At 42.5% G+C, this 14780-nt stretch overlaps 1 protein-coding gene across 9 annotated transcripts in view; it reads right to left on the minus strand.

Moving 5' to 3' along the window:
- Positions 1-14780, minus strand: part of ITIH4 (inter-alpha-trypsin inhibitor heavy chain 4) — a 78403-nt gene that overhangs the window by 24774 nt on the left and 38849 nt on the right. For 4 of the 9 annotated variants that reach the window (XM_061618005.1, XM_061618002.1, XM_061618000.1 and 1 more), the window contains 2 exons: positions 11823-11846; positions 9131-9157 (listed from right to left, as the gene is read on the minus strand). The exons of 1 other annotated variant lie outside the window; for it this stretch is intronic. In XM_061618005.1, coding sequence (XP_061473989.1) covers positions 9131-9157; positions 11823-11846 — 51 coding nt within the window. The remainder of the gene's footprint in view (positions 1-9130; positions 9158-11822; positions 11847-14780) is intronic. 4 more of the 9 variants (XM_061618007.1, XM_061618006.1, XM_061618003.1 and 1 more) reach the window with 1 other exon arrangement.

The following is a 14780-nucleotide window of genomic DNA, read 5'->3' on the forward strand; positions in this document are numbered from 1 at the left end:
AATAAACCTGGGAAAATTAAAAGGTCTTCACATGGCATTGAAAAGATCATAATAAAGGTGTCAGGTGAGCCTCTCTGGGGAGGCTGTTCCATAACCGGGTGCTCTCTCCTTTGTTGCCACACACCTCATGTCACTTGGCATTTGCTCACAGAGTAGGGCCTTTGAAGAGGATCTTAAATGAAGGTAGGTATATATGGGAGGAGGGGAACCTTCAGATCACCTGAACTCAAACTGTTTAGGACTTTATAGGTTAAAACTACTATTGGAAGTAGACACTATCCCTCTGCCCCTGTTTCCTGCTATTTGCTCTCACTCCTTTCACTCTCCCTCCTCAGTACTGTATTCCTTTGTAATGATATATTTTCCATTCTCCATCCCTGGAAGAGGAGTGGAGTTAGAAACCGAGGAGAATGGATCCAGCACCTGCAGGAGAAATAAGAGGTTCAGCCGGGCAGAACTGGAATGGGGGATATAAGGAAAAGGAGAGTAAGCCTCACACCCCATCTGTTATAGGTACCAGTGTGTCCATGTGAAGGGTGTGATAGAAATCCTCACTCTTCAGGACTGTCCCGAGATGTTTGGTGCTTGAGGCGAAGGACTAGATAGCACTCCTCTGCATTGGAAGCCAACCGGACTGGCACTTGAATCTTATTTCAGCACTGGCACTAGGGCATCATCCTCCACTCTGAGGGCAAGAGGTACCAAATTTATGGTATTGGGGGATCTCAACATTCATGCCGAGACCGCTTTGTCTGGGGCGGCTCAGGACTTCATGGCCTCCATGACAGCCATGGGGCTGTCTCAATTTGTTACTGGCCCTACGCATATTTCGGGGCACACTCTAGACTTAATTTTTGCTACTGGAGCAGGGGATGGTGATCTGGGAGTGAGGGATTTTACATCTATTCCTCTGTCATGGACAGATCATCGCCTATTGAGGTGTAGGCTCACAATGTTTTCTCCCCTCTGCAAGGGTGGAGGACCAATTAAGATGGTCCGCCCCCGGAGACTAATGAATCCTGAAGGTTTTCAGAAGGCTCTGGGGAGTTTTCCGGCTGATAAAACTGACGCTCCTGTCGAAACCCTGGTCAATCTGTGGAATACGGAAATGACCCAGGCAGTTGACACGATCGCCCCGGTGCGCTCTCTCCTCTGCAGAGCTCAATTGGCTCCGTGGTTTACCCCGGAGCTAAGAGTGATGAAGCAAGAAAGGAGACGGCTTGAGTGCAAATGGAGACGAACTCCCGACGGCTGTGGTCTTGTACTTGTGAAGATCTCTACCAAGCTCTATGTGAAGGCGGTGAGGGCAGCGAAGAAGCAGTACTTTGCTGCCTCCATTCAGTCATCTTCTAACCGCCCAGCGGAACTTTATAAGGTTGTTCGGGGACTTTTACACTCTGGTCCTCAGAACGCAATAATATCATCAATAGCCCGCTGTAATGAGTTTGCGAGACACTCCCAAGATAAGATCACAAACATCCGCTGGGACCTTGACTCCAATATTGTAGCAGTTGAGCCTAATGAGGTGTCCGGAGCACAGTCCTGTCCTGTTTTATTGGATGAATTTCAGTTGGTTCAGCTCGAGGATGTGGACAAGGTGCTTGGACAGGTGCGGGCGACCACTTCTGCTCTGGATCCTTGCCCCTCATGGCTAATAAAAGCTAGCAGGAACGGAACAGCCGGATGGGCCAAGGAGGTGATCAATGCCTCTTTACGAGAGGGAGTGGTACCACCCTGCCTGAAACAGGAGGTGGTGAGACCGCTCCTAAAGAAACCCTCCTTGGACCCTGAAAATCTTGACAACTATAGACCGGTAGCAAATGTTCCGTTCCTGGGCAAGGTTTTAGAGCGTGTGGTCGCTCACCAGGTCCAGGCTCTCTTGGATGAAACTCATTATCTGGATCCATGTCAATCGGGCTTTCGGCCGGGGTTTGGTACAGAAACAGCCTTGGTCACCCTGTATGATGACCTCTGTCGGGAGAAAGACAGAGGGAGTGTAACTCTGCTGGTTCTCCTTGATCTCTCAGCGGCTTTTGATACCATCGACCATGGTATCCTTCTGGGGCGACTTGCGGACTTGGGAGTTGGAGGCACTGCTTGGCAGTGGCTGTGCTCCTACCTCAAGAATCGTCTCCAGAAGGTGGTGCTTGGGGAGCATTACTCGAGTCCCTGGGTACTCCAATATGGGGTCCCACAGGGTTCAGTTCTGTCCCCCATGCTCTTTAATATCTATATGAAGCCGCTGGGCGAGGTCATTAGGAGATTTGGAGTGCGTTTCCAGCAATATGCTGATGATACGCAGCTCTACTTCTCCTTTTCATCTTCTTCAGGTGAGGCTGTTAATGTACTAAACCACTGCCTGGCCGCGATAATGGACTGGATGAGAGCTAATAAACTGAGACTCAATCCTGACAAGACTGAGATGCTGTTGGTGGGGGGGCTCTCTGCCCAGATGGTTGATGTCCGACCTGCCCTAGATGGGGTTACACTCCCCCTAAAGGAGCAGGTCCATAGTTTGGGGGTCTTATTAGATCCGCTCCTGTCACTGGAGGCTCAAGTAGCCTCGGTGGCACGGAATGCGTTCTACCAGCTTCGGCTGGTAGCCCAACTACGACCCTATCTGGATAAGGAGAACCTTGCCACAGTTATCCATGCTCTGGTAACCTCTAGATTGGACTACTGTAATGCACTCTACGTAGGGTTACCTCTGAAGACGGTTCGGAAACTTCAGCTGGTGCAGAATGCTGCGGCCAGAGTTCTTACTGGGACAAAAAAATTTGATCATATAACACCTGTCCTGGCCCAGCTGCACTGGCTACCAATATGTTTCCGGGCCAGATTCAAAGTGTTGGTTCTTACCTATAAAGCCCTTAACGGCATCGGACCGCAATACCTGGCGGAACGCCTCTCCCGCTATGTACCTACCCGGTCGCTGCGCTCGAAGTCGAAGGCCCTTCTCCGTGTCCCAACGCATAGGGAGGCACAGAGAACGATAACTAGAGCTAGGGCCTTCTCAGTGGTGGCCCCCGAATTATGGAACGCCCTCCCTGATGAGATACGCCTGGCGCCTTCTTTGTTATCTTTTCGGCGCCAGGTAAAGACCTACCTCTTCGCCCAGGCATTTTAAAAATTTTAAAATTTGAATTTAAAATTGAAAATTTTTAATTATGTTTTATTGTGTATTGTATTTACATCCACTTGTATTTTAACCTGTTTTATTATGCTGTACACCGCCCTGGGAGCTTATTGCTATAGGGCGGTCTAAAAATGTAATAAAATAAATAAAATAAAATAAATAATACTCATGGGGGTACAGGACAGACTACATGGTAGACACAGCTCTGTCCTCCAAACACTTGCCACCACTCCCTGCTCTCTCATCACCTGCACCTGATATGCAGAGCCAATGGGGGGGCATTTGGCCTGGTGCCTGAAGTGCGGGGGGGGCTCAGATTAGGACACATGTTAACCTTTTGGCATTTCATCCATTTTGCAACCAGCTATTAATATTACTATTATTACTATTACCACCACCAGCAGCATCCCACCCTTCCTTCCAGAAGAAGCCCAGGGTGGCAAACAAAACACTAAAAACTCTCTAATCTTAAAAACAGACTTTAAAATATATTAAAAGAAAACATCTGTAAAAACATATTAAAAGAAAACATCTGTAAAAACATCTTTATGAAAAGCTTTGAAACATCTTATAAAGCAATCCCAACAGCTATTTTCAGCTCAGAGCTGCAACATTAAGCAAACAAGAGATGTGATTTCGTAAGGCTTTTTTTTGTTAGCCAATACAGAGTTTGTCACATTAAAGAACTGCAAATGATCAGAGGTGTTAATAAAAATGTCTGTTCTGATGGCACAAGATTAGACACTCACTCTTTTATGTGCCTTATTTTGTTTTCTTTTGGCATTTGATCCATTTTGCATCCAGCTATTATTATTATTAATAATAAATAAATAAATAAATAAATAAATAAATAAATAAATAAATAAATAATCCTGCCCTTCCTCCCAGAAGAAGCCCAGGGTAGCAAACAAAACACTAAAAACACTCTAATCTAATCTTAAAAAACAGACTTTGTTGTTGTTGTTATGTGCCTCCAAGTCGACTACGATTTATGCTGACCCTATGAATCAGCAACCTCCAATAGCATCTGTTATAAACCACTCTGTTCAGATCTTGTCAGTTCAGGTCTGTGGCTTCCTTTATGGAATCAATCCATCTCTTCTTTAGCCTTCCTCTTTTTCTACTCCCTTCTGTTTTTCCCAGCATTATTGTCTTTTCTAGTGAATCATGTCTCCAAAGTATGATAACCTCAGTTTCATCATTTTAGCTTCTAATTATAGTTCTGGTTTAATCTGTTCTAACACCCAATTATTTGTCTTTTTCATGGTCCATGGAATGCACAAAGCTCTCCTCCAATACCACATTTCAGATGAGTTGATTTTTCTCTCATCTGCTTTTTTTACTGTCCAACTTTCACATCCATACATAGAGATCGGGAATACCATGGCCCGAATGATCCTGACTTTAGTGTTCAATGATACATTTTTGCATTTGAGGACCTCTTCTAGTTCTCTCATAGCTGCCCTCCCCAGTTCTAGCCTTCTTTTGATTTCTTGACTATTATCTCCATTTGGGTTAATGACTGTGCCAAGATATTGATAATCCTTGACAAGTTCAATGTCCTTGTTGTAACTTTATGTAAAGTTACATAAATCTTTGTTTAGTCTTTAGTCTTCTTGACATTCAGCTGCAGTCCTGCTTTTGTGCTTTCCTCTTTAACTTTCATCAGCATTCGTTTCAAATCGTTATTAGTTTCTGCTAGTAGTATGGTATCGTCTGCATATCTTAAATTATTGATATTTCTTCCTCCAGTTTTCACACCTTCATCTTGGTCCAATCCTGCTTTCCGTATGGTATGTCTGCATATAGATTAAACAAAAGGGTGAGAAAATACACCCCTGTCTCACACCCTTTCCAATGGGGAATCAATCGGTATCTCCATATTCTGTCATTACAGTAGCCTCTTGTCCAGAGTATAGGTTGTGCATCAAGACAATCAGATGCTGTGGCACTCCCATCTCTTTTAAAGCATTCCATAGTTTTTCATGGTCTACACAGTCAAAGGCTTTGCTGTAATCTATAAAGCACAGAGTGATTTCCTTCTGAAATTCCTTGGTCCGTTCCATTATCCAACATATGTTTGCGATATGATCTCCGGTATCTCTTCCCTTTCTAAATCTAGCTTGGACATCTGGCACTTCTGGCTCCATTTATCATAAGAGCCTTTGTTGTAGAATCTTGAGCATTACATTACTTGCATGGGATATTAAGGCAATAGTTCGATAATTACTGCATTCCCTGGGATCCCCTTCCTTTGAAATTGGGATGTATATGGAACTCTTACAGTCTGTGGGCCATTGTTTTCTTTTCTATATTTGTTGACAAATTTTTATCAAAATTTGGGCCGATTCAGTTTCAGTAGCTTGTGGGAACTCTATTGGTATGCCATCTGTTCCTGGTGATTTGTTTCTTCCAAGTATTTTAAGAGCAGCTTTCACCTCGCATTCTAAAATTTCTGGTTCTTCATCATACGGTTCCTCCGTGATTGAATCTGTCATCCTGGCATCTCTTTTATAGAGTTCTTCACTGTATTGCTTCCATCTTCCTTTTATTTTATCTCGGTCAGTCAGTGTGTTCCCCTGTTGATTATTCAACATTCCTTACCCTTGGTTTAAATTTCCCTTTCATTTCTCTAATCTTTTGGAATAGGGCTCTTATTCTACTCTTTTTGTTGTCCTCTTCTATTTTTATACAATAACTATTGTAATAGTTCTCTTTGTCCTTAGGTACTAGTTGCTGTATTATTGCATTTAGGGTTCTAACCATTTTTCTGTCTCCTTTTGCTTTTGCTTTCCTTCTCTCTTTAACCATTTTAAGAGTTTTGTCAGTCATCCATTGCCGTCTGTATCTCTTTTTAACTAGAAGTATTGTCTTTTTGCATTCTTCCCTGATAATGTCTCTGACTTCAATCCAAAGGTCTTCTGGTTCTCTGTCAACTAAGTTTAAAGCCCCAAATCTGTTACTTATTTGATCTTTATATGTTATTTAAATTATATTTTGGCATTGTGATTGCTTTGTTCTTCTTTAGCTTTACTCTGATTTTCGATACTACCAGTTCATGATCTGTACTGCAGTCTGCTCCTGGTCTTGTTTTCGCAGAAAGTATGGAATTTCTCAATCTTCTGCTGTCAATTATATAATCAATTTGATTCCTACATTGACCATTTGGTGATGTACAGTCATCGTTTCGGTTGCTCAAAAATATGTTTGCAAGAAACAAATTATTTTAAAGTTATTGGCTTCACAGAATTCAATAAGTCTTTCTCTTGTGTCATTTCCATCTCCTAAGCCCCATTTTCCACAATTTAAAAGAACAGACTTTAAAATATATTAAAACAAAACATCTTTAAAAACATCTTTAAGAAAATCTGTTTAATGTCTTAAAAAGCTAACCCAACAGCTCTGTTCAGCTCAAAATTAAGCAAACAAGGGATGTGATTTCATAAAATACTTTTTTTTGTTAACCAATATAGATTTTGTCATATTAAAGAACTACAAATCGTCAGAAATATTAATAAAAAGGTATCTCTTCTGATGGCACAAGATTAGACACTCACTCTTTTTTTGGTACCTTATTCTGTTTCATGTGATTTATTCTGTTTAAATTTTTTATTAATTTTTTTAAAAAAATTAAAAAATTATTATGCCTACGGGGCCTCAAAAGTTATTTTATTTGTTTATTTTATTTATTTATTGTGCTTTTAGACCGCCCTTTAGCAACAAGCTCTCAGGGCGGTGTACAACAGAATAAAATCACATTAAAATACAGGTGAGAGTGGATACAATACAGCTATAAAAACATTTTAAAAGCAAGATTAAGACAAAAATAAAATAAAATTACAATTACAATAGATTTAAAGTTAAAATTAAATTAAAATTAAAATTGAAATTAAAATGCCTGGGCAAAGAGGTAGGTCTTTACCTGGCGCCGAAAAGATAACAAAGAAGGCGCCAGGCGTATCTCGTCAGGGAGGGCGTTCCATAATTTGGGGGCCACCACTGAGAAGGCCCTGGATCTAGTTATTGCTCTCCGGGCCTCCCTATGAGTTGGGACCCGGAGAAGGGCCTTCGACGTTGAGCGTAGCAAACGGGTAGGTACATAGCGGGAGAGGCGTTCTACCAGGTATTGCGGTCCGATGCCGTTAAGGGCTTCATAGGTAAGAACCAACACTTTGAATCTGGTATCAACACTTTGAATCTGAAGTTACAAGTGTCCTGGGCCTCTCTAGACTTCTGGGAGTCTTCTCAGTCTGCCTAATGATTGGGCCAGACCTATCCCACAAAAAGGTAGCTTCCTTGTTTCTCCACTTTAAATCCAGTTTCTCAGTTGCAGTCAATAATGTGGGAAACATTTTGGCCACCTTTGTCTCTGACTCCAAAGTAGGTCCAAAGGAAGACATTGCTTCCCTCATCCCCTCTCATTCCTCAATACTTTTGATCACATGCAGTCTGCAACAAACAACATTGGCAACTGGCTTTTACATATATCAACTGTCAACTGATTTTGGCTCAAAGATTCATCTCGAAGAAGAACCACCTGATATGCTTACACAGTGCAAAATCATACAATATCAGCTGTTAAGCAAACAAAACAGTCCCCAGCATCTCCAAGTAAGGCTTGGAGAGACACACACACCCCGCCTGAAATCCTGGAGAGCCACATCTAGTCAGTGGAGACCCTGAGTCTGACTCAGTATAAAGCAGCCTCCTCTGCTTCTATGCTATAACCTCCCTAAGCCCTGCAAAAACCAGCTACAGTAGGGAGCCCCGCTGTAAAGCAAAAACCGCTGTAAAGCAGATCCCATTGATTTACATTGACCAAAATGCTGCCTGGCGGCAAAAAACCGCCATAAAAGCAGAACAAGCACTGTAAAGCGGGGCCTTTCTACAATTCACAACCGCTGTATTAGCGGAACGCTGTAAAGCGAAGCACTGTAAAGCGGGGCCCTACTGTATTCACAATCACTTCCACATCATGAGGATAATTACAGTATGTCACAAATCAAGAAAAAATGGGAAGTGATCTCAAATCTGAACAATTCCAGCACCCCCCAAACATTAATATATTGATAATATGGTGGTTTGGGCTCTCTCCTTGCCCCTTCCAAGGTCTGCCTCTGCCCTACCTCTCTGCCCCTTTCTCCTCCCCTCCTCAGTGTTGCTTTTCATATATTGCCCACATTTCCATTCTACATTCTCCATCTCTGGAAGAGCTTGGGAGACGGAACTGCAGGAGAATAGAAGCAGAGGTAATAAGGGACTCAACAGGGCAGCACAGGATCATCATGTGGGCAGAGTAAAGAGAAATCAAGAAAGAATTCCTCAATCCCGCCAGCTTTAGGTGAGAGCATTTGTAGCAATGACAGCCTCCCCCCTCTCAAAGGCAGCTCCAAGGCTGCAAAAGTGGAGAGATGGGTTGCACTTCCTACTCCCACATTGTCCAGGAATTCATAACCCTGGATGGATGTTTGGGAGAGGGAGGGAAGGAGGACAATGCAGTGTGGAGCAGATGGCTTCCCTGCCCTCTTCCCCGATGGAAGTTATAGCTGGCAAAGTTTGGGAGGATTTGTTGCTCATCCTTCCAGCTATAAGCCAAGAGCTGGAGGGAAAATTCATCCCTTCTTTTTCCTGCCCCTCCTTTCCCAAGATAATTCCTGGATTGCAGTTGGTAGTAGTTTTAGTCCAAACCTTGGACAGCTTCTTGAAAGTTTGGACTAAACCTCAAGGTGGAATCACTGCTCCATTGACATTGAGGCCATCAGTCTCCACTGTTGAGACAACCAGAAATAATTTTGGTCCCATGGGCTCCTCAAATACACGTAATGGTAGGAAAATTACTTCTTTAGACTGTCACTCCCTATTTGCACAGCTCAACCCCCGCAGCAATGAAGACATCTCCCATCCAATGATAAAAACATGCAACCAGTTCATCGATAAATGCCCCACAAGCAATATCCAAAGCATCAAATACTCCAAAGTATGAATGTGACTTACTTGCTAGGGGATCTAGCAGTGGCATAGCTAGAAAGAACATGCAAAATGCATTATTTATTTTAAAAAATGATATGCCTCCTTTTAGGGCAAAACCCTCCCAAGCCAGCTTATATCAAAATGGTTAAAATTACAACATGTAAACAAAGCTATAATATAAAACTGGAATAGTAAAGCATTTCAACATTAACATAGAAGGGATTAAAAAAGCAGTTTGAAGTCATAAAAAAATGTTTTGAGAGTCCATTTTATAGCTTACAGAATAAATGACATACAAATCTCCCATGGGGCCGCTGCAAAAACAGTCCCCTCTCTCATGCCTATGAGTCTGATCTCAATGTCGGGCCCACATGCAGTGCTTCTGATGCCAGTCTCATGGCCTGCGCAGGTTCATATGGATGCAGGCAGTCCTTCAGATAACCTGGTCTCAAAATCTTGGGACTTAAAGGTCATTACCGTTAAATCAGAGGCTTTCTGAATCAGCTAATTTCTGAACAATCTTAAAAGGCAGACCTATGTAGAGTGCATTTGTGGCAACCCCCTTTATTTTGATATGAACCAACAGTGCCATCTAGAGTGTCTGGGACTCTGAACCCATGCAGAGAACTCCTGTTTCAGACAAATATCCTGGGCTTTCATCTGCAATCCATTTTTCCTGATTAATCTCTTTTTTACAATAATTTGATGCTGTGAAAGTAGTTTTTTTTGTAATGGAACTTGAGAGCCATTAAGGTGGAACCAGCCTCTATACAGACTATTTATATCAGAGATGGAAATTATTTCACCTTAGCTTCATTGGTTTAAAAAGGCATTTCTCTACATTTTCTCACTAAAATTGTCTCCATGTGCCAAAACTGCATGGCTATTAAGCTACCCTTGTGTTCCAAAGGTATTTCACAAGGTTCTATTAAGTTCTTTATCCTCTGGGCTTTACTAAAGTTAATCTAGGCTCCTTGTTTAAGATTTTTAGAGTTGGTTTTAAAGAAAGAGGTCCTTGTCAGCTAGGCTTAGAAATAACCCCAAATAACTGAACACCCTAATGGTTTTCAGGCTGGAATCAGCCTTTGGTGGTAGCCTCTCAAGATTATTTTCTAGGGAACCCTTACAAAAAGAGGATCCAACCGGAAGGAAAGCCTCCCATCCCCAATCTGTTACAGCTCCTGCAGAGCACAAGAGTATTCATGGAAATGCACTTCTCCAGGTAAGACTTGGTTCCTCAAAGGGATGTCCCATAGTCGTGTCTAGAAGTAAACAGGACATGTGTAACTGTTCACTCTAGATAGGATTGCAGTTGAAGGATCAGCCAAAGCTACTAAAAAGCACTCCTGGCCTCTTAATGCCACATGCACATCAATAGACAACACTGAGTTCAGGAGAACCCACAGATTGTGAACCTACTCTTTCAGGAGCAGAGCAATCACATCTAGAACCAGTTGCACCCTCCATCCAGATCAGTAGATCTCTACCTGGACTATGGCTGCATACACACCACACATTTAATATGAAGCACATTCTTTCCTCCAAAGAATTCTAGGAATTGTAGTTTACCCCTCACAGGGCTACAATTTCCAGCACCTTAAAAAAAACTACAGTTGTGGTAAAATATATGCTTTAAATGGGCTTTAAACATAGGGTGTGTACGCAGCCCAAGATTCAGCTTATTCACCCTCCTCCTCCTCTGCTTCCCTAGGACTAGCAGGTGAAAGCAAGAGGGAGAAGTATCTGTCAACAGCACACTGACAACCACTGAAGCCCAAACTTCCAGACGACTTCTTCCCACAGTTTCATGTAGATGTTGAAAAGTGTAGGGGACAAGATGGAACACTAAGACATCCCAAAGGCCAGTGACTATGAGGTGGAACAGAAGTCTCCCAAGCATCGCTTTCCAGTCTACATCTCCAAAGAGGAACACAGCCGCTGTAACACCATACATATTAAACATCCATGAGGCTGGGGGGCTTGTGTGTCCCCTGCTTAAGATGATCTCCTTGGACCCAGAAGTGTTAACAACAATTGCCCAGTGGCAAATATTCCCTTTTTGGGCAAGGTGCTCAAGAAGGTGGTGGCAATTCAGCTTCAGGCATGCTTGGAGGAGACTGAATATCTGGATCAATTTCAGTCTGCCTTTAGGCCCGGTCATGGCACTAAACTGTCTTGGTTGTCCTGGTTCATGACATTTATTGAGAGACGGGGGAGCGCAACCCTGTTTGCTTTTCTTAATCTCTTTGCAGCTTTTGATAGCACTGAGGTTGAAGTGTCTGTCACCGGCACACTGATGACCACTGGAGCCCAAACTTCCAGACAACTTCTTCAAATGTGGAGTGGGGGGACATCATCAATTATGTATCATTTGCAGACCAAAAACACCAGCAGAAAATGCTGGTTGTATTCACTGGATTGAATTCTATTCTGGATATGGGATGAATAAGTGGACAATTTCCACTTCTGTTTCTGTCAGAATTCTCTATCTCTATGGGTGGCAAGACAGATCGTTGCAGAACCTACTTCCATTCAGATCACCTGAGCCTTCCTTCTGCCCCAGCCCGCTCCTGATGTCTACCTCCAAGCTTGTTTTCCTATTCAGACTGTCCTGCAAGCTTACCCCCCGGAAATGAAACTTAAGATACATGTACCCATAATGGGAACACCTCAGAGGAAAAATATATTAATAGGGAATAAGATAGATATTACTCACCAGGAAGGTCTACACTGAGATCACCTAAAGATATAGAAATAATTAATTTTCATAATATTATTATTAATTATTATTAAATAAATAAATATTAATTATTAATGTCCCTAGCAAAGACAGGATAAAACAATTGCTTGAAATCATACTAAAGAGCGACTACACGTTTTTAAAAAAATCACATTCTTAAAAGGCTTAGTTTTTTTTAAAAAAAATACAAGTTTAAAATAAACCTGGGAAAATTAAAAGGTCTTCACATGGCATTGAAAAGATCATAATAAAGGTGTCAGGTGAGCCTCTCTGTGGAGGCTGTTCCATAACCGGGTGCTCTCTCCTTTGTTGCCACACACCTCATGTCACTTGGCATTTGCTCACAGAGTAGGGCCTTTGAAGAGGATCTTAAATGAAGGTAGGTATGGTGTAGTGGTTAAGGTGTTGGCCTACGACCTGGGAGACCACAGTTCGAATCCCTACATAGCCATGAAGCTCACTGGGTGACCTTGGGCCAGTCACTGCCTCTCAGCCTCATGAAAACCCTATTCATAGGGTCGCCATAAGTTGGAATCGACTTGAAGGCAGTACATTTACATTTATATATGGGAGGAGGGGAACCTTCAGATCACCTGAACTCAAGCTGTTTAGGACTTTATAGCTTAAATTATTATTGGAAGCAGACACTATCCCTCTGCCCCTGCTATTTACCCTCACTCCTTTCATTCTTCCTCCTCAGTACTGCATTTGTTTGTAATGATTATATAGCCACGAAAGTGGCTGTATACTATAGTAAGCATGGATTTTTTGCATTCCGCAATGTTAAATTGAAAATACCCCCATGCCATTCTGATGCTTCCCATAAGCTCATTTCAAAACAAAACCTTACAAAATTTATAGTCCTGAACTCAAACATGCTTGTTTAACAACCCTGTAAATTTTCATGGTGATACACAAAACAGTCAGAGAGAATCAAGAGTTCAAAGTGTAAAAAGAGAGAGGAAAAAACCAGACATCTTTTGGACTTTTTTCTGTCAGAGTTCTCATAATCTGTTGAAATTAATTAGAAATCAGCCATGTTCACAGAGTACCTGTAATCCTACTACGGATGTTGCCCCATACTCTGACATTCATCTTCTGCAGTTTAAAAGTTAAAAAAATGCCTGCTTATTTTTAATTAATTTAAGAAATTTTGCACTGAACTCAATGATAATGTCAGGCATGCTCAGTAAGAACCAACTGTCAGCGTTTCAAATGCCAGACTCACAGCTGCTTCGCTTGCCTAATCAGGGGGCCATATCAGGGGGCCGCACCCAGGCCAGACCTTTAAGAACATAAGAACATAAGAAGAGCCTGCTGGATCAGGCCAGTGGCCCATCTAGTCCAGCATCCTGTTCTCACAGTGGCCAACCAGGTGCCTGGGGGAAGCCCGCAAGCAGGACCCGAGTGCAAGAACACTCTCCCCTCCTGAGGCTTCCGGCAACTGGGTTTCAGAAGCATGCTGCCTCTGACTAGGGTGGCAGAGCACAGCCATCATGGCTAGTAGCCATTGATAGCCCTGTCCTCCATGAATTTGTCTAATCTTCTTTTAAAGCCGTCCAAGCTGGTGGCCATTACTGCATCTTGTGGGAGCAAATTCCATAGTTTAACTATGCGCTGAGTAAAGAAGTACTTCCTTTTGTCTGTCCTGAATCTTCCAACATTCAGCTTCTTTGAATGTCCACGAGTTCTAGTATTATGAGAGAGGGAGAAGAACTTTTCTCTATCCACATTCTCAATGCCATGCATAATTTTATACACTTCTATCATGTCTCCTCTGACCCGCCTTTTCTCTAAACTAAAAAGCCCCAAATGCTGCAACCTTTCCTCGTAAGGATCCATCCCCTTGATCATTCTGGTTGCCCTCTTCTGAACCTTTTCCAACTCTATAATATCCTTTTTGAGATGAGGCGACCAGAACTGTACACAGTATTCCAAATGCGGCCGCACCATAGATTTATACAACGGCATTATGATATCGGCTGTTTTATTTTCAATACTTTCCTAATTATCCCTAGCATGGAATTTGCCTTTTTCACAGCTGCCGCACACTGGGTCGACATTTTCATCGTGCTGTCCACTACAACCCCGAGGTCTCTCTCCTGGTTGATCACCGCCAGTTCAGACCCCATGAGCGTATCTGTGAAATTAAGATTTTTTGCTCCAATATGCATAATTTTACACTTGTTTATATTGAATTGCATTTGCCATTTTTCCGCCCATTCACTCAGTTTGGAGAGGTCTTTTTGGAGCTCTTCGCAATCCCTTTTTGTTTTAACAACCCTGAACAATTTAGTGTCGTCAGCAAACTTGGCCACTTCACTGCTCACTCCTAATTCTAGGTCATTAATGAACAAGTTGAAAAGTACAGGTCCCAATACCGATCCTTGAGGGACTCCACTTTCTACAGCCCTCCATTGGGAGAACTGTCCGTTTATTCCTACTTTCTGCTTTCTGCTTCTGAACCAATTCCTTATCCACAAGAGGACCTCTCCTCTTATTCCATGACTGCTAAGCTTCCTCAGAAGCCTTTGGTGAGGTACCTTCTCAAACGCTTTTTGAAAGTCTAAGTACACTATGTCCACTGGATCACCTCTATCTATATGCTTGTTGACACTCTCAAAGAATTCTAATAGGTTACTGAGACAGGACTTTCCCTTGCAGAAGACATGCTGGCTCTGCTTCAGCAAGGCTTGTTCTTCTATGTGCTTAGTTAATCTAGCTTTAATAATACTTTCTACCAGTTTTCCAGGGACAGAAGTTAAGCTAACTGGCCTGTAATTTCCGGGATCCCCCCTGGATCCCTTTTTGAAGATTGGTGTTACATTTGCCACTTTCCAGTCCTCAGGCACGGAGGAGGACCCGAGGGACAAGTTACATATTTTAGTTAGCAGATCAGCAATTTCACCTTTGAGTTCTTTGAGAACTCTCGGG

Source organism: Rhineura floridana, chromosome 3, assembly GCF_030035675.1.
Source record: "Rhineura floridana isolate rRhiFlo1 chromosome 3, rRhiFlo1.hap2, whole genome shotgun sequence".
Lineage (NCBI taxonomy): Eukaryota > Metazoa > Chordata > Lepidosauria > Squamata > Rhineuridae > Rhineura > Rhineura floridana.